The sequence below is a fragment of the Pavona decussata genome, unplaced genomic scaffold (genome assembly GCF_977016875.1).
Source record: "Pavona decussata unplaced genomic scaffold, jaPavDecu1.1 SCAFFOLD_371, whole genome shotgun sequence".
Lineage (NCBI taxonomy): Eukaryota > Metazoa > Cnidaria > Anthozoa > Scleractinia > Agariciidae > Pavona > Pavona decussata.
In genome coordinates, this window is record NW_028145747.1 from 1661053 (window position 1) to 1686294 (window position 25242).

The 25242-nt window shown below is 38.1% G+C and overlaps 1 protein-coding gene and 1 long non-coding RNA gene across 4 annotated transcripts in view; one reads left to right on the forward strand and one right to left on the reverse strand.

Moving 5' to 3' along the window:
• Positions 1 to 25242, reverse strand: part of LOC146452409 (uncharacterized) — an 87390-nt gene that overhangs the window by 55532 nt on the left and 6616 nt on the right. Inside the window, exons 1-2 of one of the 3 annotated variants that reach the window (XR_014859760.1) lie at positions 21721 to 21934; positions 8864 to 9133 (exon numbers count right to left, since the gene is read on the reverse strand). This is a non-coding gene — a long non-coding RNA (uncharacterized LOC146452409). Of the gene's footprint in view, positions 1 to 1290; positions 2150 to 8863; positions 9156 to 21720; positions 21935 to 25242 lie in introns of those variants that run through there. The other 2 variants (XR_014859761.1, XR_014859759.1) reach the window with 2 other exon arrangements.
• Positions 16099 to 25242, forward strand: part of LOC146452411 (ZP domain-containing protein-like) — a 38763-nt gene continuing 29619 nt past the window's right edge. Inside the window, exons 1-2 of the mRNA XM_085097917.1 lie at positions 16099 to 16138; positions 21057 to 21159. Of these exons, the coding sequence (XP_084954043.1) occupies positions 16124 to 16138; positions 21057 to 21159 (118 nt within the window). The 5' untranslated portion in view covers positions 16099 to 16123. The remainder of the gene's footprint in view (positions 16139 to 21056; positions 21160 to 25242) is intronic.

The window sequence follows — 25242 nt, forward strand, 5'->3', positions numbered from 1 at the left end:
GGATAATGGCTGCCAACTGACCATTTGGAGGACTTTCGTGTTGTCCGGGTCGATTGCTTGGTAATCGATGGATAAATTTAGCTGCTTTAACTTAAATGGCGGACTCCGTGAAGGAAATTTGATTTTTGTGATTGATGAGAAAGGGAAAAACGTTGACTTGGATCAATGTGAATCGATGGAACTCTTTAAATCAATTAAAGGAAGAATTCTCATGGCTTTTAATGGAAATTCCGTGTCGCTAAGGGATGTTTCGTAAATTTCTTCTTATCCTGTTGCTTCAAATGCAATTGTTCATCTTAACACTGTCACTAAGGGTGATGCATTAGTTTGATGCATTACTGTTCGATGAGCACGAATTGTCGTGTAAAGTTCTACCACTTCCTTCTCTAATAATTAGTAAAAAGTGGGGATCTCCTTTTTCCGTCAAGTGCATGATTTGTGCCGAGTATATATCGACCGATATCTTACACAGAAGACCAGACAATTTGGCAAATAACAACATGCATGGATGTTCGGACAATTTTGTCTAATAAAAGGATACCAATATTCTTTGCTAATCAGTAAAGAGAAGTATGGAAAACTGAATAAGTCAGCTAAGGCAAGGTAAGACAAGCTGCTAATAAATTTCGCAACCTTACAAAACCCCAGGTGAGGTTGAATTTCGCAGTGACGTTCGTTCTGATTTTTATGTTGCTCATTGAAGAATTTAAAAAAGCCAGTTTTATGGCACTGACACGTAGTCAAACGCGATTGTCTAAAGAGATTCACTTTAAAGACCATTGTTGATTCTGTAATCCTGAAGTTTGGGGTGCCGTTTCCTCTGGACGTTCTCGGCGTTACTATAGTTAACATATTCCGTGATTTTCGGCGCCCACCCTCCTGAGTGAAATGAAAATGGCCATCTCGATGGCGAAGACATCACTGCGTGGCATTAAGTTCCTAATCTTGCAAGGCAAATGTTCTCTAGTAATTGGCATGGCTTTTTTTCGATCAGTTGACATTTCGTGAACATTATCGTGGAGGCTTCACAGCCATATCCTGTTGATAGAAACTTTAGGTATATGTATGTTTCTTACAACATAATGATTTTCTTGAAAAATGTAACACGTTTAAGAGATAAACAAATCGCAGTAGCAGTCAGTCAAAACTGTCTGGCATGATCGCAGTGTCTTCGCCCTTAGTTCCTTAATAGCCTCAACAAGGCAACTGTATTAATTCAGGCAATTCCTATCATTAATTGGCTACTGTTATGTCATTTGCTATAGGAACAAATGGACATATTTAACTTACGGGCAGTAATTGAACTAAAAATTCCCGCTTGAAGCCTTTCCCAGATGGAATCAGACTCTTGTTAGGCTGACGTCGTTTGGCTGCACCAGTTTAAAGCATTCAACAGTGATCCTGGCAAAGTCAAATCAGTCCAGCTGGATCATTTGTTTGATATCGTAATCCTTGAATCCGCACTTTAGTGGAAACAATCTCGCGTGAGTTAGGAATGGTTCCAAAGAGAGTCATATTTATAAGCAGCATTGTACGTTTGACATACGTAACCCATTAACAAATGACAAACTTGATTAATTTTCAAGTCTCGTGTTTCAGTAACAAACTCAAGGGCGTTGTAATGTTATGGTGATCGTGGTTGTTTTTTGACCAAAAGTACATTCATAAATATTCCTTAAATTGGAAATTCTGCATACAGCAGATTGTAACAGATCTAGATCACAGTAGGCCAGTAATTCGTTTGTACGATATCAGCTTCACAGTGATATACATCTCTTGCACAATGTTGGCTTGCAGGCCGCTTCGCTTTCAGTTTAATGTTGCCGTCTTTAATGAATGAATGCTCAACAACGGTGACACGAAGTTGTACTAGCGACATAACTTGGCAACTTCATGTCTTTCTAAGAGAGATTCCCCAAACTTTTCACAACGTAGCTCGGGCCGGGCTCATCTGAATTTGAAGTATCGATGAGATTAGTGTATATCAGCGGCATGGAATCCTCCTCCTCCAAAGGGTCAGAAGCTGCCCCTTTATCGATCAAACGTCCCATTAAAGGCAGATATGGTCTTTATTCTGATCATCTCCAGCCACTGGGCTTGGCTCGTGTAGGAAAACCATATGCGCTCTGTGTTCTGTGTATTCCAAGTAGCCTTTGGATTAGCAAACCGTTCCGATTGGCAAAGAGAAATTTGATTGGGCATGTCTTTCCTCTCTCTTTGTAGCAATCTCGTACCCAGAGCCTTCAGGCTTTTTGGTCAGCGGGGCAACGCCGGGAAGACTCTGGGGACATCGAAAAAATTCAAATTTTTTGATTGGCTGTTCGGTAACGGTTTCCATTGTTTTACCGCAGAAATCCTGCGGTAATAAAATTCGATGTCCCTAGAGTCTTCCCGGCGTCGCCCCGCTGACCAAAAAGCCTGAAGACTCTGGGTACGAGATTGTCTTTGTAGGGGATGAATCCAGTTCTTCCTCTGTTCAGGTCGGTCATGTTGTTGTCCCACCCAATTGTGTTCGTATTGCTGATTATGTTAATGTTAATATTGCTTTGGTTTGTATTGCGCAAATATTAATCCAAGAAATTTTTATCTGCGCATTACGTTGACTCAATATGTTCTCTCAAAGCTTTAATCTGGAGGTGGTTACTCTATCTGCCCTGTTTCGGAGGATCTTGTTAGAACTACCTCTAGCAGCTATTATTTGGGCTGGACGACCTTAGCAGCCATTGCTTGAAAACAACGGCCTCTTCCATCTCTCCATCTCTGACTGCAATCTTTAACCTCAGTATTTCTTCTGTTTTTTCCCGACCTTTAGAAATTAAAACTGCGAAGGTTTCGCCGCTTCCCTAGGGTAGTTCGTTATTTGAACGATCCTATTATTGTACATTATAAGTTCTTGCTGTTGTCTGAATAATTATTGAGAAACAAGTACACCTAACTTTTGACGACGTCCTCTCGCAGCTCGAGTTGCTTCTGGATTCACAATTTGGTTTTCGAAGTTACTGCACGTGTGAGCTGCTATCGTTGATCTTTAAGGTCTTTCTCAGTGCTCTTCTATTTTTCTAAAACAACTCGTTGCGCCTTCATGCCATATCTGGATGGTCAAAGAGTATGAGAACCAAAGAGCGGCAAAAATAATTTCGGCAAAAAAATGTCCTCCTCTTCGCCATCCTCTTCATCTTCAGCAAGCACAAGTAGAACATCAGCAGCAAGATGTAGCACTATGGATCTCACCCTGTCAGCCTTCTTGCCTCTCAATGGTAGATTGTGGTGGTCTAAATACTTATTTAATTCTGCCACAGTGAGCTTCCCGGAGTTACCACCTTCCAATAATTTCAGATTCTGCAGTCGTAATCATGTACTGTGAGCTAGTACTCGCTGAATGCCCTTCTTTCCTCTCTATACTGGGTTTCCAGTGCAGGCTTTAGCAAACCGTCATTTTGTAGATAGCGCCCATTGCAATCCCTTGATCATTGCTCTTTCTTCATGCTTTTTGAAAGGATGTACCCTTCCCCATTATTCCTTCTCTCTCGCCCAGCTTCGCCTCCCAATACTTTTTCCGCTCTTCTAGAGTGATATATAATGCTCGTATAGTGATCCTATGGGGTCTATGTAGTTTTCTGATACTGCGAATGCATCCAAACACCCATAACCAAGCCTTTGTAGAAGCACGAAAATACAGATCTCTAACAAAGGTATTTTCCTCCTACTCAGTATTATCTTAAATTAAAGTTGTTAGGGTGTAGCATTAATTTTTTGTATTGTCGTGTTGTAATGATTTTCTCCATTCAGTTCTCTTCCTGTATGATTTTCACCAGCATGGTTTCTGGTAGAGCATTATTGGTGTTCCTTATATCCACTCCTTTGTGAAGAGGAAATTCCTTCACCCCCTTGTTCCTCACCTTAGTTTTCTCTGCTTCCCTATGTTTCCTGCATTTCTGAACAGGCAAAACCTAATCATCGCGGTATAATTATAATAATAATAATAATAATAATAATAAAAATAATAATAATAATAATAATAATAATAATAATAATAATAATAATATAATGATAATAATAAAGACGATATTTAACGAGGTAACACCAGAAAAGCTAACACACTGGATAATTAGGGTGGCCCTCGATAAATGTAAAATATTGAATTAAATGAGAAATTTAAGCCAATTTATATGTAATATAAATTGAAGTTAATGTGACAACCATGAAACCGTCTGTATCAGTCACGCAAAGTGCTAACAAGACAATGACCACTGTGTTTAACTCTAAAGGTCAATTCGACCTCGTGCATTTGACATGCTGTGTCATAAGTAAGCCAATCACAATGCAGGAAGTGTCGCTGTCAATCAAAACATAGACTTCTCTCGCATTCTCACGTGCAAAGTTCACAATTCTCCTCCATTTCAACTGTTCCTTTACAAATTACCACCCACCCACCCCCTTGACGTCGCACGTCGTATGATTATTTTTCTATCTTATTCATGAGTCTCTTGTTTTACATTTTCGAATCTTATTTTGTAATAATATTTATTTCCTAATTTCTACTTTGCTTGGTTATGATTGTTTTCTTCCGCAATACGGCATTTGTTATCCAATAAATTTGGGTGGGGATGAAGTGCTCCATACAGGTCACCCTTTGCCTCATAGACTCATATGGTCAGTTGTCTTGGTAGAATGGGACCCCAGGATAGCTTTGTTACCATGGTAACGATGAGTTCATGCTAAGTTTTCAAGAGGAATAGAACCTCTAAATGGCCTAAGGATTAAAACCCCGTGAGAGGATAAGGACCTCTCGGTGGCCTGGTGATTCGACCTTAGAGAGGATTAGGACCTCTCTGGATTTGGATTCCGTAGAGAGGATAAGGACCTCTAAATGGCTTAGGGACTTGACCCCACAACAGGCTTAACACTCTCGTTGCCTAGCAACTCAACCTATATGAACATTTATAGAGGAATTCGAGTACTTCATCCCCCTACCCCTTTTTCCCTCATAATCTGTTGTTTTGTCTGATTTCATGGGTTGGGAGCATTAAAGAGAGACAAATCAAGTTACAAGAGAATTGAACAGATTTAAAATTAAATAAAAAGGGGAAAAAACCTATAAATTATCCCTGACTTAAATTTTTTTTAACTTGTCTAAACTATATGCCCTTGCGCCAACAGATAAGCCGGGAGTTCCAGGCATGTACTCCTCTATACAAAAAAGATCTTTGTCCTGTCTTGGTAGAGAGCTTGGTAGATAGTAATAATAAAAGCGGAGCTCCAATTTTTATCATAGCATTTATAGAAATCTGCTGAGCGTATGAACGTAATAACCTTACCAGTTCCTCATCCTTTCTGCAGTTATATATATTTTTATTGCATATGCAGCAAACTGCCCATCAACAATAACAACAACAATGTAATACAGAGGGCAATTTTTTTTTTGAATGCTGATTTGTTGTAACAGAGGGCAATTTTTCTTAATTTTCCTTTCCCCGAGGGCAAAATTACTTGCTTCTGATAGGTCGAGCGGCGAAAATACTCGCTCCAGATTGGCTAAGCACGTCAGTTCTACATTTCGTTGGTTTCTTCATTTTGTGTTCAAAAATAACGAGTTGTTTCAAGTTCTTTGGAGTTCGACTGTTTAAGCCGGGTTGTTTGTACCACAAATACATGGAAATCAAGTGCTGCAGCTAGAAAGAAAATTCCTAAAAGTTAAGTTTTCGTGTCTCTTACAAGAAACAGCAAACGATTATTTGTGTCAAAAGCTAAAAACTTCGATCGGATTGACATTTGTTTAGCTGAGAAACTGAAATCAGTCATAGCAAACACTGAAGTGCTTTCACCTCGCTACTTCTTCTTACAACGAATGATAACCGAGCATAACAGTGTCCTTTTGATGGGAGGAAGGAGCAGGTCAAATTCAGTGGAATCGAAGAAATTACTCCCTAAGATCCACCGTTTGCTATTTTTGTCGATCTATTTTCGCTGATTTCCAAGCAGTAGGAAGCTTCACAGCGCAGGTGAACAATAAATTGATGCCTGACATTAAGTTTTATCGTTGTTAGTTTACTCCTGAATTAAACTTATATTCTCTCTTACTTCATTACATGTGTAAAATTTAGAACTCAGTCAATATTGCTCCTACTGAAATCTATAGCTAAATAAACGTCAAGAAAAGGAGAACACGGGGAATCACTCTTGGTTACTTGGCACAGATCTTTAAGTGTGTTCACAACTGAATGAGAACCGTGCGGTGCGAACGAAACTGCCCCGAAACAAAATGTTCAAAACTTAGTTTCTCCACGAATATTTGTCCTACCGAAACGATTGAAGTATATTTGTAAAGCTTGAAACATGTAAAATCGGATAAGGAAAAAAGTTATATTGATTGTTGCTCAGAAACGCATTAGACTAGGAAACGGCTAGCAAGTTGCCTAAATTAGTAGGAGTTGCGTTCAAGTTAACAGAGTAAGAAAAATTCACCGTCGTTTGCTCATGTTCTCCCTTAATGCCTTAAATTAGGTCATTTCACGTTGTTGTTTTGTGGAGGACGGCAAAGAAATGTATCAAAATTTAATTGCGGAGCGATTTTTTTTTGTTCAAATGTTGTTGCTACCGTCGTCGTTGCTTAACAGGGTTCCCAGACTTATTTGGCGCTCGGATAAAAATGTTTGAAAAATCATAACTCAGTCAATATTGCTGCTACTAAAACAATTCTGGCCCTTACAAAAATTTTAACACTTTAACGCTTGGTTGTGGCCTGAAATATTAAAGTGTTTAAAACTTGTGCGTGTTTATGGAGTCCAAGCGCATTGAAGCAGAGCGGCGCAAATGCGTTGCATGTACACGGCTCCAAAACAAAATGTTCAAAAACTAATTTCTCTGCGAATATTGGCGGCATCGAAACGTTTAAAGTATCTGTGTACAGGTTAAAACACGTAACATAAACAAAAAATATCGATAGTTGCCTGGAAGAAAGCATTTTCGTTTGCAAATGATTTGTAAACGGCCTTCGAATTACACGTCATGATAATTTTTTGGTGTAATAGCAACTGAGCGGCCCGGAGAAAAATGTTTGGAAATTCAAAACTGTATCAATTCTGCTCCTGTAGTAATAATTCTAGTCTCTATAAAATAAACGTTAACAAATGGAGAATACGGGAAAATAATCTTTGGCTTTTGGTAGAATTATTTCAGAGCTTTTAAACTTGTGTGTGTTTACAACCACATGAGAGCCGTGTGGTGCGAATAAAAAAAAACACGGCCACGTAAAAATATTTTTCAAAAATTAATTTAATAAACGATTAAAGTATCTGTGTAAAGCTTTAATCACGTAACATAATGAAAAATTATCGATTGTTGTCTGGAAGAAAGCATTTTCGTCTACAAATGACCCGTAAACGGCCGTCGAATAAAGTAAACATGATATTTTCTGCGAGAGCAAGATAGCGCCCAGGGAAAAATGTTTGGAAGTTTAAAACTGTGTCAATTCTGCTTCTATAGTAATAGTTCTAGTCTCTATTTTAAAATAAACGTTAACAAATGGCGAATACGGGAAAATAATCTTTGACTTTTGGTAGAATTATTTCAGAGCTTTTTAAATTCGTGTGTGTTTACAAACACATGAGAGCCATGCGATGCGAATGAAAAAAACGGCCACGAAACAAAATGTTCAAATCCGTGAATCCGTAAATATTAGAGAAATCGCGGAGCTCTGTACGGCACGCAGCGTAGAGTGCCCACAAAGTTTATTCCATACATTAGTAGATTGGTGTTAGTACTTTTGAGTTAAATAGACTTGACCCTAAGTTAGGTCCTACATTTGTGAAAATAGGCTTTAACTACATGTATGCCACGTTTAATGCATTCTGAAGTTTAGCAGGAGGTATTTTGAAAAAATTGTAACAGTCAAAATTTCACAGAAAACAAAAGTTAAACATTTAAGTTGTTATTGACAAACGGAATTTCAATTTGTAAAATATTCAAGCTTTTTGAGCAAGGAATGACGTTTTGCCAGCGCCGGCAATGTATAGATAAATTGTAGAGTCCCCAAACTTAAGGTAAATTGGGTAGTTTTGGGGTCACCTTCTAAACCGTCTCGCCAACAACGAAAAAAAAAAAAACGCATTGAGCTCAGTAAATGTGATATTTGATTATGGGATATCATGATTGATGTTCGTAGAAAAAAATAGGCAAAATCGATGAAGAGTCGAAATTTGCCTGATCCGTTCTAACGCGGAGAGCCTCTTAAAACGTCTCGCCATGAAGACCGCGAGATTTTATCCTAATTGTTATGGACACTATAGGTTAACAGTAAATTTCACAGCTAATTAAAATGTGTTACAGAATTATTGAAATGATAGTTAAAACGTTTCTCTGGTTAAAAATTAAATATGTATACGTATAAAAAACACAATTTTTTAAAAAATCCAACGTTTTGGCCAAAACTTCGGCCTTCATCAGGGGATAGTGATTAGAATTTTACTTTTTAAATTTCTTATCACTTCCCCTGATGAAGGCTGAAGTTTTGGCCGCAACCTTGGGTATTTTAAAAATTTGATTTTTTAACGTATACATATTTTTAACCAGAGAAACGTTTTAACTATATATCATGAATAAACCTGGTTACAGATCTATTTTGAAAACTATTTAAAAGTTTACCCTATGATTATGTAACTAACTCTGCGAATGTAGAAATTGCGTTAAACTTTGAGAATTATTTAGAGCAGAGATATATGCTACTTACAAAGAAGTTCGCTTCTAAGAGGGTACTGTCAAAAAGGCGTGCCGACTTCTGAAAAGCAGTTGAGGCACTTAGTGGTTACGATCTCAATTAAGCAAGTTAGTAACTAAGAGAACATTTATTTGAAGGCAGCCTCACCTCTGTTAGCACTTATTACGTTTTCTTTTTCATTATGTTCCAAGGATGCTGCTGGTCTGTCTGATTGCCAACTTCAACCCATTATGTCAGTTCACTATACTAAGTTCCCAGAAGGTCTGTGTGCAAGCTTTACTCTACTAGGAGTGGAACCATGACCTGTATCGACGCTGTATCCGGTGCTCGATAACGTTGAACTGCAATGGCTCAGTGTGGTTTCCTACTTTACTAGCAACCGTGTTATTATGTTCATTTGGTAGTCTGCTTATTGTGCTGGAGTGGTTTCTTCTTCCACCTACAAAAAATTGAACCAGTCAGTACCTTTAACGAGTACGAATATCAAATGGCCTCAGTGATTTTAAACTCGTCGGTGCAACACGGGGGTTGTGCGCTGTGGAAAGGAGCAACTTTACATAGATACATAGATACATACATATATACATACATACTTTATTTAGACTCCATTCAACAGGGACTTTCAGCAACAATGTTAACTATTACATAATAATTAAGAAAAGAAAACTTATTTACGGTAATTTAATGAAATTCAAAATATGTTCAAAATTGTTCAAAAAATATATTAAAAATCATTTCGTATAAAACACATTCTTTAAAAGTGTCCGCTTAAAACCATCAATTTCTTTAATGTTCTTAACGTTTATATACATTTATAAACTTTGTGAATGAAACTAAATATAAATGAGAAATTCTCGAAGGATGTCCAAGCTCACATGAAGTTGTAACAGGTGTTGGTATTCCCGCAGAAAACTTAGTAGAATATGGGGAACTTTAGCGGACGAACTTAATTTGAAAATACAAACCTGAGGTCATTTAAATTTGGTGTGTAGAAATAGTACAGTTTCGGTCTTTGGAAAATTTTGACTGCGATAAGCCTTGTACTTTTAAGACAGTAGGGAATTTGGTCACTTCAAGCCATTTTGTGTTGTTGTTTCGACGATTCACGTGTAGGGCAATTGTTTTTCTTATTAAATACTATTGTTTTATGACGTTTTTGTCGCTGTCGCCATAGTAGCTTCTTAGGCCCGGTTCATACGTCGAACTTTACATGAACCGAACCTAATACCTATTAAGGTCGACCCAAATAATTAAGTTCGGCAGTTGATTCAGACGTCGAACCTAACTAAAGTCGAACTTAATTAAAGCTCAAGTGAGAAAGTAGATTTTCGTGGTCAGCGGCTGTTGTTTTTCTCAACAAGATTCAAAATGGCGGGAAAGATGAGTTCTGACATGGAAAAGCTTGTTTGGTAAAATGGAATTGGGCGTGGTCAATAGTTTATTTTAGTATTAGTTTTTATTGATATTTCTTATAATTTCTTTATAAATATTATATTTTTATATAAAATTTTTAAATTCATGTAAAGCGCCTTTGATCATTTTAATGTTAAAAGCGCTTTATTAAGTGAATAAATTATTAATATTATTATTATTATTATTATTAAGACAGGCCAAACACGGCTACTATTCGTCGAGATAGGAAGAATATGACCTTCAATACTAATTTGCTCTTACGAGTACGTCTTTCAAAGATCTCCCCTTTCTGTACGAAAGTAGGGAAGGGTCTTTGTAGATCTCTCTTAGCAGAGGCTGATTTTCTATCAAGTGCCATTTACTCATCTGAATGGTTTTAGGTTAGGCACAGAAGGGCGATATTCCGTAACAAACGGCAAAATGTTTTTGCGCTTTTTTTGTTTGTTTTGTAGTGCCGATTTCTTTCGCTGAAATTGACTTCTGAGAGAGTTTTATCTATAAGGTTATCGAGGTAACCTCTGTAGCGTAATCTCTGTTTGAATAAAGTAATGTTTTCTTCAAATGTTGTTTTTGAAGATTTTGTTCTGAGAAGTCTTGACGCTTCGCCTTTGATATAGCCTGTATTGGAAAGTTTCTGTTGGTTTGAAGTGCGTGTATATATCAACAATAGTTTCTTTTTTTTTTTAATCTTTCGCATCTCAGACAAGTTTATTTAGTTGTTTCGAAACAAGAAGAACAAGCACGTTCCTCTTTTCCCGCCATCTTTTTCAGAATGAAGTCCTTTGCGCATGCCAAGTCGATGGAACCCGCAGATCTCTGGGATAGATATAATTTATTTAATTTATGCGTAACGTATGCATTTGGTTCGGCACATGTAAAGTTCGACGTATGAATCGAAGTCGAACTTTTGCCGTTCTATTCGACTGGCGCAGTCGAATAGAACGGCGGGTCGACCCAAATACAAATCTGTCGATCCTAACTGATTCATACGTCGATCTTTACATGCGCCGAACCAAATGATTAGGTTCGGCTCATGAAAAGTTCGACGTATGAACCGGGCCTTAAAACTCCCTTTTGTCTGAAGTCTAACGGTTGCCTTAACCCTGTAATCCCTAACGGTGATCAGCATGAAATTTCTCCTTGCAATATCAATGTTTATTCAACCCCTGAGGTTATGAGAATTAAGGATATGATCACCGAAGGTGAATTTTCTTGATATTTTAATAATTTCTCTTCATTACTTTTATAAGACAAGACGCTTTTTCGAGCGTTACGCGGGATGCTTGGATCGATGTAAGCATTAACTTTGAGATGAATGGCTGATTACCTGTTGGAGTTCTAGATCGTTGATTGCATAAAATGACGACCTTTTAGTAATTAGTTATCAATCGATTTTCTTAGCTCTTAATGATACCACGAGGTAACAGCAATCTGACAGATACCGGAAATTCTCGTGATTGTTACGAGCATGGATTACAAACCTTACCGTCTGCGCTGATAGGCCTTAACACGGTTTTCGACGCAATTTTGACGAGTAGGCAAACACGCTTGAAATAACAGTGTTTGTATGGAAATCCGATATCAAATAATTTTAGTAAAACATCGCTTCTGAAAAAATTCATGAATTGGAAATTTTTGACACTAGGAAAAGGATTTTAAGAAAAAAAAATTGGAGGGATGTAGCTGTGCCAGAAAGCGTCCAGTCGTGTTTTGAACTTTCCATACATTTGTCTGTATTTTTTCCCGCGAACTATTTTTAGTAGCAGTTCACGGCTGGTTCGCTATACAGACAAATATATGGAAAGTGATATACGTATATATATATCCCTCGTGATATACGCGCCGATAATAGATTTTGATTGGGCCGTTTTTGTTGAAGACAGTCAGAACAATAGATCACTTCTAGGACAAAGCAGAGTTTGAAGTAACGACGAAGGGAAAAAAAAAGATACTCGAGCAAAATTCATGTACAGATTTGAAGCTACGAAGCTACTTTACTTTCTATGTTAATGTTGTGTAAATAGTGTGAAATAAATGAACCTTAAACCTTACAACGAAGAAAAAAAAGATACTCGACCGAAAGCCCTGCGGGCATCCCGCGTAATTAATGTGCAGATTTATTTATAGCTACCATGAAGAATGTACCGAACCCAATTTTAGAGACGGTCTGCCGCGTAATAGTAATAAAACCAGTTAATGCGGTGGTATTTGTTGTTCATTCCTAATGTTTATTATTGGTTGAGCAAGCTCCAGCTAGCCTGCCAGCCATTCTCGTAAGCGGCCAGCTCCAGTTGCGGACACCTTTTTCCGCGTTCAGAGGGTGTCCGTTGAAAAAATTTTTTGTACTTACAGATTTAAGCAGGATTTTCTTTTACCGTCAACCTCGCGAAATTCGGGAAATGGCATTTGCTTATAATGATATCCCTGTTGAACACTACAAGGCAGCTTTTGGCGGATATTTTTTTCTCCGATTTGATATGATTCATTATCAGCCAAATTAAGCCATTAGGGACGGAGCGCAAATTAATGCATGACATAATTTCGGCCCCCTGATTGGTCAGACACTATTCTGTTTTCCCCGCCTCGATTTTCTACGTTTTTAAAACTGCTTTGACAAGAGGTTTTCAGCCGCCCGCTGGGAGGAAAATCTGGAACCGGAACACGGAACCGAACCAGAAGCCAGAACTGGAATCCAACAATCGCAATCCAGAATCTGGGATCCGGAATCCTGAATTCGAAAACTATATCTTAAAGAAAGACCAATATTATTTATATATTCTCACAAAATTTCACTATCCACGGTGTTAGCAGAGCCTGACGAGTGGAAAGTAAACGCAAGATGGAGGACCTAAAGGGACTATGTCACCACAGGCGCATGCGCACGTTGATAAGAAACATTTTAAAATGGTTGGGCCAACTTTTTCAAATGCCGCTGGAGGGTTCGGGAAGCTGTTTTCATCTGTTTGAATCGCGTTCATCTTCGGAAAATTAGCTCAAATTTTTCTTGACAAACGTGCTTTAGTAAGTACAGATTTTGAGAATCTGTCTGTGGCGATATTTTTGAAAGCTCTTGCAATGGCGGAAAAGCAAAAATCCAGTGACGAGTTGTGTGCGAATTAGTCTCAACTGGACTCTTCTGCACATGTGCCTCAGCTGACATAGTCCAATGTTTAATATTTGATTATTTCTACTCAACGCCCTATCCTATCCAGGCGCGGCGGCGCCGCCATCTTTCGAAACTCCACGTTTTTGGACGATACTCTCCTGTTCCTTAGTTTTTACCTTTTTACTACTCAAGTGAATGGTGCCTAACGGCTCAACTAACTTTCGATAACGATGTGAGAGTCAATTCGTGTTTTACAAGACCTTCCTTTTACATAACCTTCAATTGTAGCACTTATGCGGTGGCTTTCGCTCACGGCACGCGGGTAATTTTGTAGATCAAGTTACGAATCAGATTAACATCTAACAGTGTACTCCTCCAACCTAATAACCAGTATCTCGTTGAAAACATGGACCAAAGGCGGAAAAATAAATTTCAGCTCTCTCCATAAGGAGGGGGTGGGGAGGTAATGTACATGTTGTTAAATATTTCTCACCTAAAACATTGACTGCTGGTTTAAAAACTCTATCTTTTAAAAAATTCGTCTTATCGTCTGCAAGCTCTTAAAGGGCTCCACAATCCCTCACGTCCACAAGACTCCTCAGAAAAGATTCTGTGACGTCATATGCCAACTTTACTCTTAGGTATCTGTGTCGGTTCTTTTGAACAATATTTTTGTACGAAGTTTGCTCTGAGGGCGCAAAGTGTTTATCGAGAATGCTTATGTTTTGTTTTTAGAATTGTTATTAATTGTACCATTTTACCTTTTTACAAATTACTAGATTGCGGAACGTGAAGAATGAATTACATTAAACATCCCGTTTCTATCTTATTCCAGAGTAGCCAGAGAGCCGATTTAAACTATAAAAAAATCTTCATTATACTGGATGACATGTCCCTTTAGGAGAAAAATGGGTAGATGTCAGCAAGGTTCGGATTACCACATTGGCAGATTTATGTAGGTAAAGATTACATTGATGTATTTTCCCTTAGGAAGATGAAGAACGTACTTACAATGTGAGACATTACGCAATGGGTCCAGTTGAGAAAATGCTTTAAAAAGCAACATGTGCCCACCCCATCGTCTCATCGTCTTAGCGGGAACTGAAAGCTTTGAAAGTTTTGTGAAATATGAAATGACTCCATCTCGGAAGCGAGATGAAAACCGAGGCACCGTTCACTTTAGTGGGGTAGGGTAGAAAAAAAAAAGCCTTTATTTGGGGATCGGGGAAGGGGGGGGGGGGGGGGGGGACTACGTGAGTAAATTAAGTGAGTGGAAAGGATAATCCAAAAAAAGGCCACTTCGGAGGATTGAGGTGGAGCGGGGAGAGAGCGCTGAGTACAAATAATCATATTTTTAAAATTGCGTTGGCGTTGATCCCGCCCTGCTAATAGTGGCTAATAAGATTTTGCAGTTTCTCTCAAATAGTTTCCAATTCTGTATTGCGGATTCCGCCTTCCAGATTTCCGGATCCTCCTATTCCACAGTTTTGGGATTTATTGCTTTGCATACGCCTTCCACTGGCGTAAACCGATCCGCAGTAGGGTAGGGCGGGGCAGTGGTGCAGCTTTTGAACTTAGCTGAGATTTTTGTCCAAATACCCATTGCAGGGAATTTGTGGATGGTCAAACGAGTCTCTAAATGTCTGAAAAAATTTGTCAGACAGTCCACTAAAACGGTCAAAAATCTATATTGCGTCACATTCCTCGACTGTACCTCTCCTTTTCCTCACAGGAGGCGGGGTATGGTCAATTAAGGTTTGGTGCATAGTTAATTTCCGTGACTTCTTCAATGCAAGAAGACAATTTTGGGGAAATTGGGGAACTTTTTCGTCGCAACAAATTGAATTTGCAGGGAGACAAAACAGTTATATACATTGAAAGCATTTCATGTGGTCTTCAGTCTGCGATCGAGGAACAAAGATTCTAATCCCAGCAAGAAACATCAGCCTTCAGAGAAGATTAGCTGTTTGCATGAACCGGCAGAGAAGGTCAGTATGGCGTATCGCTGTAGTTGTTTAAAGGAGGAGTCCTCATGTATTACAGTTCGTTCAACCCTAAGACCCCTACGAATCAAAAGAATTTTCAGAACTCAAAACCTTAGATCAAGGATAGTGGACTTCAAACCACCAGAAGTTTTTCAGTGATCAAGACAATTTGAATACATTTTCCTATATAAACAAGGTGAGAGGGAACAACATAGTATTTGTGACGCTTCATTGGGTCACGGTAAAGAATAGGCGAAAATCGCATATTTATTTTTCGCACAAAAGGAAGTAAATAAAACAAATCAATTGCACCATGTGGAAATGTTTTGCAGTATCGTTAATACATATCTACGAAAGTGACTACAATTTAGGATTTCACTGAGGCGGTGACTGTGCTGAACCAGTAACAGAATCTCTGATCGTCATGTGTTTGAATCATTTTTAACAATGACATATGCCACAGATGGATTCGATAAAACGTTGTCTTTTGGAACGGCTTTTGAGTTTTGTCGCATTTACTCTTTCAAAAGGAAATGAATGGAACTGAATCGATGTTTCACTAATCCTGTTATTGCAATAGGCTTTGCTCAGTGTCGAATCTTTGCTCCATTTGAGTTTTTCACCTTTAAGGATTCAACTTATACCAGTTGAATATTTATTGGGAAATAATGACCTTTTCACTAGAAAAAAGCAAGCATGTTTTGCGGCGTGCCCAAAGCATGCAAATGCCTGACTTTATGCTGGAGCCGTAAACAGAGACTCTACCGATTGATACAAACAATCAGTTATGTGGTAATTATATGTTCTGTTCCTTTTTGAGTTCAATCTATAGCTAAAGTCTAGTACTTGACCGCAAGAATTTAAATTTTAATAGATTTAGAACCACAGTGGCTCATTTCGTGAATGGATTCGCTATTGGTGAGATCTTCCAGAACGAAGAAAGGCTTCTGTGGAATGATGCCAATTTATACAAAAAGGTCATGCAGAAGACAGCCGCACGTTTTGCAGTGCGCGAAGGTGCATTCGTTGTGCTTTTGAAGGCATTTTTTATTGCTCCTAACTGAAACTCAATGTTATTCCCTTTACGAGTATCAAATAATTTGTGTTAATTGCAACGGAGGCCACATGCCTCGCTTAATATAAACTGACCTGCTGTTTGTGCATGAACTTGCGGGACTTAAGTGGCTTTCCGTGGCAGGCAGAGAAGATGTTTTTAGCCACTGCTTAGCCGAGGGACTGATCATGAGGAAAAAGATTATTAAACTAAAAAAAAAAAAAAAAAAGAGGTGAAAGAGGGTCGTGGATTATGTGTGTGTTAAACAACAGTAGGCTAATGGCCGCAAATGATTTAAATTTTTAACTTACTTCCAGATTACCAACCTCAGGTTTTTATTGTGAACGTCCTTCGCTACGTGTTCCCTAATTTTAAAAAGATAATTTTCTCGGTTTTCATTTGTCCGTCTGTCACGTTTAAAGATAGCTGATACACTTGCGTGTGAATCAAATCATTCACTAGCTCATCCATTCTTTATTTCGTGGTAATTACACGTTCTGTTTCGTTTTGGTTCAACCTATTGCTAAATTCTAGTATGACCGCGAGAATCTTTATAAATGTTTTGAATTTTGATAGTTTTAGAACCATAGTGACTCGTTTCGTGAGCGGAGATCTTCTAGAGCGAAGAAGGTTGAAATGATAGCAATTTATGCAAAAACTGACATGAGGTCATGGCCAGAAATCAACCGCGTCTACTTTACTGCGCGAAGGTACATTCACTGTGCTTTTGAAGTACATTTATTACTTCTAGTTGAAAATAAATGTTCCTCCCTTTAGGAGTATAAAATAATTTGTCTTTATTGTGACCGAGGCCGCATTAAAACGTGCAGTTTGTGCATGAACTTTTACGACTTGTGGCTTTCCGTGTAGTGTTAATCCTTTGGAGTACTAAAGGGCAGTGAAGAAGTTTTTAGCCACTGTTTAGCCGAGTTTCTTTTTTATAGCTAAATTCTAGTATGACTGCTAGAATCCTAATAAATGTTTTATATTTTGATATTTTTAGAACCACAGTGGCACGTTTCGTGAATGGAGATCTTCTAGAACGAAGAAGGCTGGAATGATAGCAATTTAATATGGAATGAAAAGGTCATGGCCAGAAGACAACCGCGTTTGCTCCACTGGGCGAAGGTACATTGACTATGCTTTTATTTTGAAGCACATTTATTCCTTCTAACTGAAAAAAAAATGTTCCTCCCTTTAGGAGTATAAAATAATTTGTCTTAATTGTGACCGAGGCCACATTAATACTTGCAGTTTGTGCATGAACTTGTAGGTTTAGTGGTTTTCCGTGTAGTCAGATTAATCCTTTGGAATACTAGAGGCAGTGAAGATGTTTTTAGCCACTGTTTAGCCGAGGGACTGATCATGGGTAAAAAGATGATTAAATTTGCGGTGGAAGAGGTGCGTGGATTATTCAAGTTAAAATGTAAGAGGTCATGAAAACTCCAGTAACAAGTGAATTAGTCGTCAAGATACCGATTAAAGTATATATGTGTGTGTTAAACAACAGTAGGGTCATGGCCGCAAATGATTTTATTTTAAACTTACTTTAAGATTGCCAACTTCAGGTTTTTACTTCGAAAGTCCTTTGCTACGTGTTAAACCTGATTTTAAAAAGAGAATTTTCCCGGGGTTGACTTTTTCTGTCTGTCACGTTTCAAGATAGCTGATGCTCTTGCGTGTGAATCAAATCATTCCCTAGCTCATCCATTCTTGATTTCATAAAAATTAATCACTGGGGAAATAACTTGCGAGTCGATCCTGTTAGTTTGTCTTCAGCATAGTGTTTTTTTTTTTTTTTTTTGCGAATGACGTTTTTACCAGAGAAAGCAAGCATGTTTTGCGGCATACCCATAGCAATTTCTTGACTTTATACTGGAGCTTAAACAGAGACTCTATCGATCGATACAAACGCAATTATGAGGTAATTATATGTTCTTTTTCTTTTTGGGTTCAATCTATAGCTAAATGCTAGTATGACAGCTAGAATCCTAATAAATGTTTTATATTTTGATATGTTTAGAAGCACAGTGGCCCGTTTCGAGAATGAAGATCTTCTAGAACGGAGAAGGTGGAATGATGCCAATTTAAAGTGCACAAATTAGGTCTTGCAGAAGCGTGTACTCCACTGCGCGAAGGTGCATTTGCTGTGCTTTTGAAGGCATTTTTTTTATTATTGATTTCGTACTGAAAGTAAAAGTTCTTCACTTTAGGAGTATAAAATAATTTGTCTTAATTGCGACTGAGGCCGTTTGCCTCGCTTAATATAAAACCTGCATGTAGTTTGTGCATGAACTTCTGGGACTAGTTACTTTCGTGTAGAGGCAGTGAAGATGTTTTTAGCCACTGTTTAGCCGAGGTACTGACCATGATTAAAAAGATTATTAAATTAAAAAAAATTGAGGTGAAAGAGGGTCGTGGATTATGTGTGTGACAATAATAGGCTCATGGCCGCAAATGATTTAATCAAGTTTAACTTACTTCAAGATTGCCAACTTCAGGTTTTTATTGTGAACGTCCCTCGCTACGTGTTACCTAATTTTAAAAAGATAATTTTCTCGGTCTTCATTTGTCCGTCTGTCACGTTTCAAGATGGACTTGCGTGTGAATCAAATCATTCACTAGATCATCCATTCTTGATTTCGTAAAAATTTAATACTTGGGAAATAACGTGCGAGTGGAACATGTTAGTTTGTCTTCAGCATAGTATTTTTTTTTTGCGAATGACGTTTTTACCGGAGAAAGCAAGCGTGTTTTTTGCGGCATGGCCATAGAAAATGCTTGACTTTATGCTGGAGCGTAAACATGCAGAGAGTCTATCTATTATTACAAACAATCGGTTATGTGGTGATTATACGTTCTGTTTTGTTTTGGGTTCAATCTATAGCTAAATTTTAGTATGACCGCTAGAATCCTTATAAATGTTTTGAATTTTGATATTTTTAGAACCACAGTGGCTCGTTTCGTAAATAGAGATCTTCTAGAGCGAAGAAGGTTGAGGTGATAACAATTTATGCAAAAACTGAGGTCATGGCCAGAAGACAACCGCGTCTACTCCACTGCGCAAAGGTACATTCACTGTGCTTTTGAAGCACATTTATTACTTCTAACTGAAAATAAATGTTCCTCCCTTTAGGAGTATAAAATAATTTGTCTTAATTGTGACCGAGGCCGCATTAAAACTTGCAGTTTGTGCATGAACTTGTACGACTTGTGGCTTTCCGTGTAGTCAGTCAGATTAATCCTTTGGAATACTAGAGGCAATGAAGATGTTTTTAGCCACTGTTTAGCCGAGGGAATGATCGTGAGTAAAAAGATCATTAAATGTGAGGTGGAAGAGGTGCGTGGATTATTATGTGAGAGGTCATGAAAACTTCAGTAACAAGTGAATTAGTCTTCAAGATACCGATTAAAGTATATATGTGTGTGTTAAACAACAATAGTCTCATGGCCGCCAATGATTTAATTTTAAACTTATTTCAAAATTGCCAACTTCAGGTTTTTACTGAGAAAGTCCTTCGCTACGTGTTAAACCTTATTTTAGAAAGAGAATTTTCCCGGTGTTCACTTTTTCCGTCTGTCACGTTTCAAGATAGCTGATGCTCTTGCGTGTGAATCAAATCATTCACTAGCTCATCCATTCTTGATTTCGTGAAAATTAATCACTGGGGAAATAACTTGCGAGTCGATCCTGTTAGTTTGTCTTCAGCATAGAATTTTTTTTTTGCGAATAACGTTTTTACCAGAGAAAGCAAGCATGTTTTGCGGCATGCCCATAGCAAATACTTGACTTTATACTGGAGCGTAAACAGAGGCTTCTATCGATCGATACAATCGCAATTATGTGGTAATTATATGTTCTGTTTTTTTTTTTTTTGTTCTGTTCAATCTATGGCTAAATTCTAGTATGACTGCTAGAATCCTAATGAATGTTTTATATTTTGATATTTTTAGAACCACAGTCTCCCGTTTTGTGAAAGGAGATCTTCTAGAACGAAGAAGGTGGAATGATGCCAATTTAATGTGCACAAATTAGATTTTGCAGAAGCGTGTACTCCACTGCGCGAAGGTGCATTCGCTGTGCTTTTGAAGGCATTTTTTATTACTTATTTCTTGCTGAAAGTAAATGTTCTTCACGTTAGGAGTATAAAATAATTTGTCTCAATTGCGACCGAGGCCGCATGCCTCGCTTAATATAAAACCTGCAGTTTGTGCATGAAATTGTAAGACTAGTAGCTTTTCGTGTAGAGGCAGTGAAGATGCTTTTAGCTACTGTTTAGCTGACCATGAGTAAAAAGATTATTAGAGTTAAAAAAAATTGGGGTGAAAGAGGTGCGTGGATTATTCAAGTGAAAATGTGAGACGTCATGAAAACTTCACTGAGTAACCAGTGGAATAGTCTTCAAGATACCGATTAAAGTGTATCATGTGTGTCAAAAAACAATAGGCTCATGGCTGCAAATTATTTAATTTTTAACTTACTTCAAGATTTCCAACTTTAGGCTTTCACTGAGAAAGTCGTTTGCTACGTGTTACCACAGAAAGCAAGCATATTTTGCGGCATGCCCATAGCAAAGGCTTGACTTTATGCTGGAGTGTAAACAGAGACTCTATCGATCGATACACACAATCACTTATGTGGCAATTATTTGTGTTCTGTTTCTTTTTGGGTTCAATCTATTGCTAAATTCTAGTATGACCGCTAAAATCCTAATAAATGTTTAGAATTTTGTTATTTGTAGAACCACAGTGGTTCGTTTTGTGAGTGGATATATTGTATAGAACGAAGAAAGGTGGAATGATGCCAGTTTACATGAAAAGGTCATGCAGACAACCGCGTCAACTTCACTGCGCGAAGGTGCCGCCATTCACTCTGCTTTTGAAGGTATATTTTATTACCTCTAACTGAAACTGAATGTTCTTTCCTTTACTGAGTATAAAATAAATTTGTCCTAATTGTGAGCGAGGCCGCATTAAAACTTGCAGTTTGTGCCTGAACTTGTAGGAATAGTGGCTTTCTGTGTAGTATTAATCCTGAATAGAGACAGTATCTGAAATTAAAGCAGGGGAAGAATAAACTAACGTGACCATAGTTCTTTGTGGGATAGTAGGTAAATGTTATCAGAGCTGAGAAACTAAATGTATATATATGTATATATTTTAAAGCAATCAACAGGGAACAATTTGTACAATTCCATAAGCTGCAAGCTCAATAGAAAAATCTCGTCCAAATTAACAGTTACTTTAAACCAACGAAACTTCTTACTAGGTAACCTAAGACTACCTCTTTTGGGCCTTGTGGTCTAAGTAGGTTAATTTTTGCATATGAATCAAATTCCGTGCAATTCGCTTGCGTGCCATCTTTTGCGATGATCAATACGGAATGAGGAGTCTTAACCCTTCTTAATGACCTTCGAAATACTTTAAACTTTAGTTTTTATCAAACTGACCTACTTGTTGCCGAACAGTTGCCGCCAGAGTTATAATAGACTGTAAATTCAATTGTCTGTCATGAATTGCAATCATCCTCTTCTTTCGAAACGGGAAATTATCCATTCCTATGTGACGATTTTCTGCAAGTTTGCACCCACTAGCGAGCTAAAATAGAGACACTCTACAAATCACACAGAGGATGAAGTATAATGATTTAACATTAGAATTAAAACACATAAATATATATTTTGAATTAGCTCAAGGTATTTCGGTTAAGACTTTAAGACTTAAGAGTTGACTTTATTGGGCAGCCAAAACAACAAAAACAGCAACATATGCAAAGGGAAGAAAATTGTTACTTCTGCAGACGAAAAAAATGTTTAGTTGTCACTAGTAGAATTGTTCGATTCAAACAGGCTTTTTTGTATTCGATGCTGTACATACATACATATAAACATACATACACTTTATTTGATAACGCAGGCTGATGTGGACCTGCCTAAAGTACTGAAAGTAAACTAACGAATTTACAGAAAGAAAATAATGACAAAAAATGTGTTACAACATGTGTGCGAATGTGTATTACGTATGATGTGTATTATGTATGATTAAGAAGACGAAAAGGAGATGGATTATTGAGAATAAAAATGGAGTCAAGAATAATAAAAGGAGTCATTCTTGTTCATAATGAGGGAGCCTTCTTTATCGAAGCTAAGGTCATTCATGGTTTTGTGGGCGTTTTTTGAAGGTGCTCACGTTATCACAGTTCTTGACTTTCCCGGGGATAGCATTCCATATCATAGTACCTCTGTGCTGAAGAGAAAGTCTTCCTAATTCTTTATAAGGCCATGTGTAGTTCAAGTTGTTTTGTTCGTCTGATCTTATGCTTTTTCTCTCTCAATACAAAGAAACCTTGGATCTGTGTTAGCGCCGCGAGGTGATATACTTGATGGATGCGTTTAACAATTGATTTGTTGTATATAAAAAGGATAATGGCTGCCAACTGACCATTTGGAGGACTTTCGTGTTGTCCGGCTTGATTGCTTGGTAATCGATGGATAAATTTAGCTGCTTTAACTTAAATGGCTCCGTGAAGGAAATTTGATTTTTGTGATTGATGAGAAAGGGAAAAACGTTGACTTGGATCAATGTGAATCGATGGAACTCTTTAAATCAATTAAAGGAAGAATTCTCATGGCTTTTAATGGAAATTCCGTGTCGCTAAGGGCTGTTTCGTAACATTTCTTCTTATACTGTTGCTTCAAATGCAATTGTTCATCTTAACACTGTCACTAAGGGTAGTGCATTAGTTTGACGCATTACTGTTCGATGAGCACGAATTGTCGTGTAAAGTTCTACCACTTCCTTCTCTAATAATTAGTAAAAAGTGGGGATCTCCTTTTTCCGTCAAGTGCATGATTTGTGCCGAGTATATATCGACCGATATCTTACACAGAAGACCAGACAATTTGGCAAATAACAACATGCATGGATGTTCGGAAAATTTGGTCTAATAAAAGGATACCAATATTCTTTGCTAATCAGTATAGAGAAGTATGGAAAACTGAATAAGTCAGCTAAGGCAAGGTAAGCCAAGCTGCTAATAAATTTCGTAACCTTACAAAACCCCAGGTGAGGTTGAATTTCGCAGTGACGTTCGTTCTGATTTTTATGTTGCTCATTGAAGAATTTGAAAAAGCCAGTTTTATGGCACTGACACGTAGTCAAACGCGATTGTCTAATGAGATTCACTTCAAAGTCCATTGTTGATTCCGTAATCCTGAAGTTTGGGGTGCCGTTTCCTCTGGACGTTCTCGGCGTTACTATAGTGAACATATTCCGTGATTTTCGGGGCCCACCCTCCTGAGTGAAATAAAAATGACCATCTCGATGGCGAAGACATCACTGCGTGGAATTAAGTTCCTAATCTTGGAAGGCAAATGTTCTCTAGTAATTGGCGTGGCATTTTTCGATCAGTTGACATTTCATGAACATTATTGTGGAGGCTTCGCAGCCAGATCCTGTTGATAGAAAGTTAAGGCGTATGTATGTTTCTTAGAACAGAATGATTTTCTTGAAAAATGTAACACGTTTAAGAGATAAACAAATCGCGGTAGCAGTCAGTCGAAACTGTCTGGTATGATCGCAGTGTCTTCGCCCTTAGTTGCTTAATAGCCTCAACAAGGCAACTGTATTAATTCAGGCAATTCCTATCGTTAATTGGCTACTGTTATGTCATTTGCTATAGGAACAAATGGACATATTTAACTTACGGGCAGTAATTGAACTAAAAATTCCCGCTTGAAGCCTCTCCCAGATGGAATCAGACTCTTGTTAGGCTGACGTCGTTTGGCTGCACCAGTTTAAGCATTCAACAGTGATCCTGGCAAAGTCAAATCAATCCAGTTGGATCATTTGTTTGATATCGTAATCCTTGAATCCGCACTTTAGTGGAAACAATCTCGCGTGAGTTAGGAATGGTTCCAAAGAGAGTCATATTTATAAGCAGCATTGTACGTTTGACATACGTAACCCATTAACAAATGGCAAACTTGATTGATTTTCAAGTCTCGTATTTCAGTAACAAACTCAAGGGCGTTGTAATGTTATGGTGATTGTGGTTGTTTTTTGACCAAAGGTACATTCATAAAATTCCTTACATCGGAAATTCTGCATACACGAGATTGTAACAGATCTAGATTACAGTAGGCCAGTAATTCGTTTGTACGATATCAGCTTCACATGCAGTGATATACATCTCTTGCACAATGTTGGCTTGCAGGTCGCTTCGCTTTCAGTTTAATGTTGCCGTCTTTAATGAATGAATACTCAACAACGGTGACACGAGTTGTACTAGCGACATCACTTGGCGACTTCATGACTTTCTAAGAGAGATTCCCAAAACTCGTCACAACGTAGCTCGGGCCGGGCTCATCTGAATTTGTAGTATCGATGAGATTAGTGTATATCAGCGGCATGGAATCCTCCTCCTCCAAAGGGTCAGAAGCTGCCCCTTTATCGATCAAACGTCCCATTAAAGGCAGACATGGTCTTTATTCTGATCATCTCCAGCCACTGGGCTTGGCTCGTGTAAGAAAACCATATGCGCTCTGTGTTCTGTGTATTCCAAGTAGCCTTTGGATTAGCAAACCGTTCCGATTAGCAAAGAGAAATTTGGTTGGGCATGTCTTTCCTCTCTCTTTGTAGGGGATGAATCCAGTTCTTCCTCTGTTCAGCTCGGTCATGTTGTTGTCCCACCCAATTGGGTTCGTATTGCTGATTATGTTAATATTAATATTGATTTGGTTTGTATCGCACAAATATTAATCCAAGAAATTTTCATCTGCGCATTACATTGACTCAATATGTTCTCTCAAAAGCTGCAATCTGGAGGTGGTTACTCTATCTGCCCTGTTTCGGAGGATCTTGTTAGAACTACCTCTAGCAGCTATTATTTGGGCTGGACGACCTTAGCAGCTATTGCTTGAAAACAACGGCCTCTTCCATCTCTCCATCTCTGACTGCAATCTTTAAC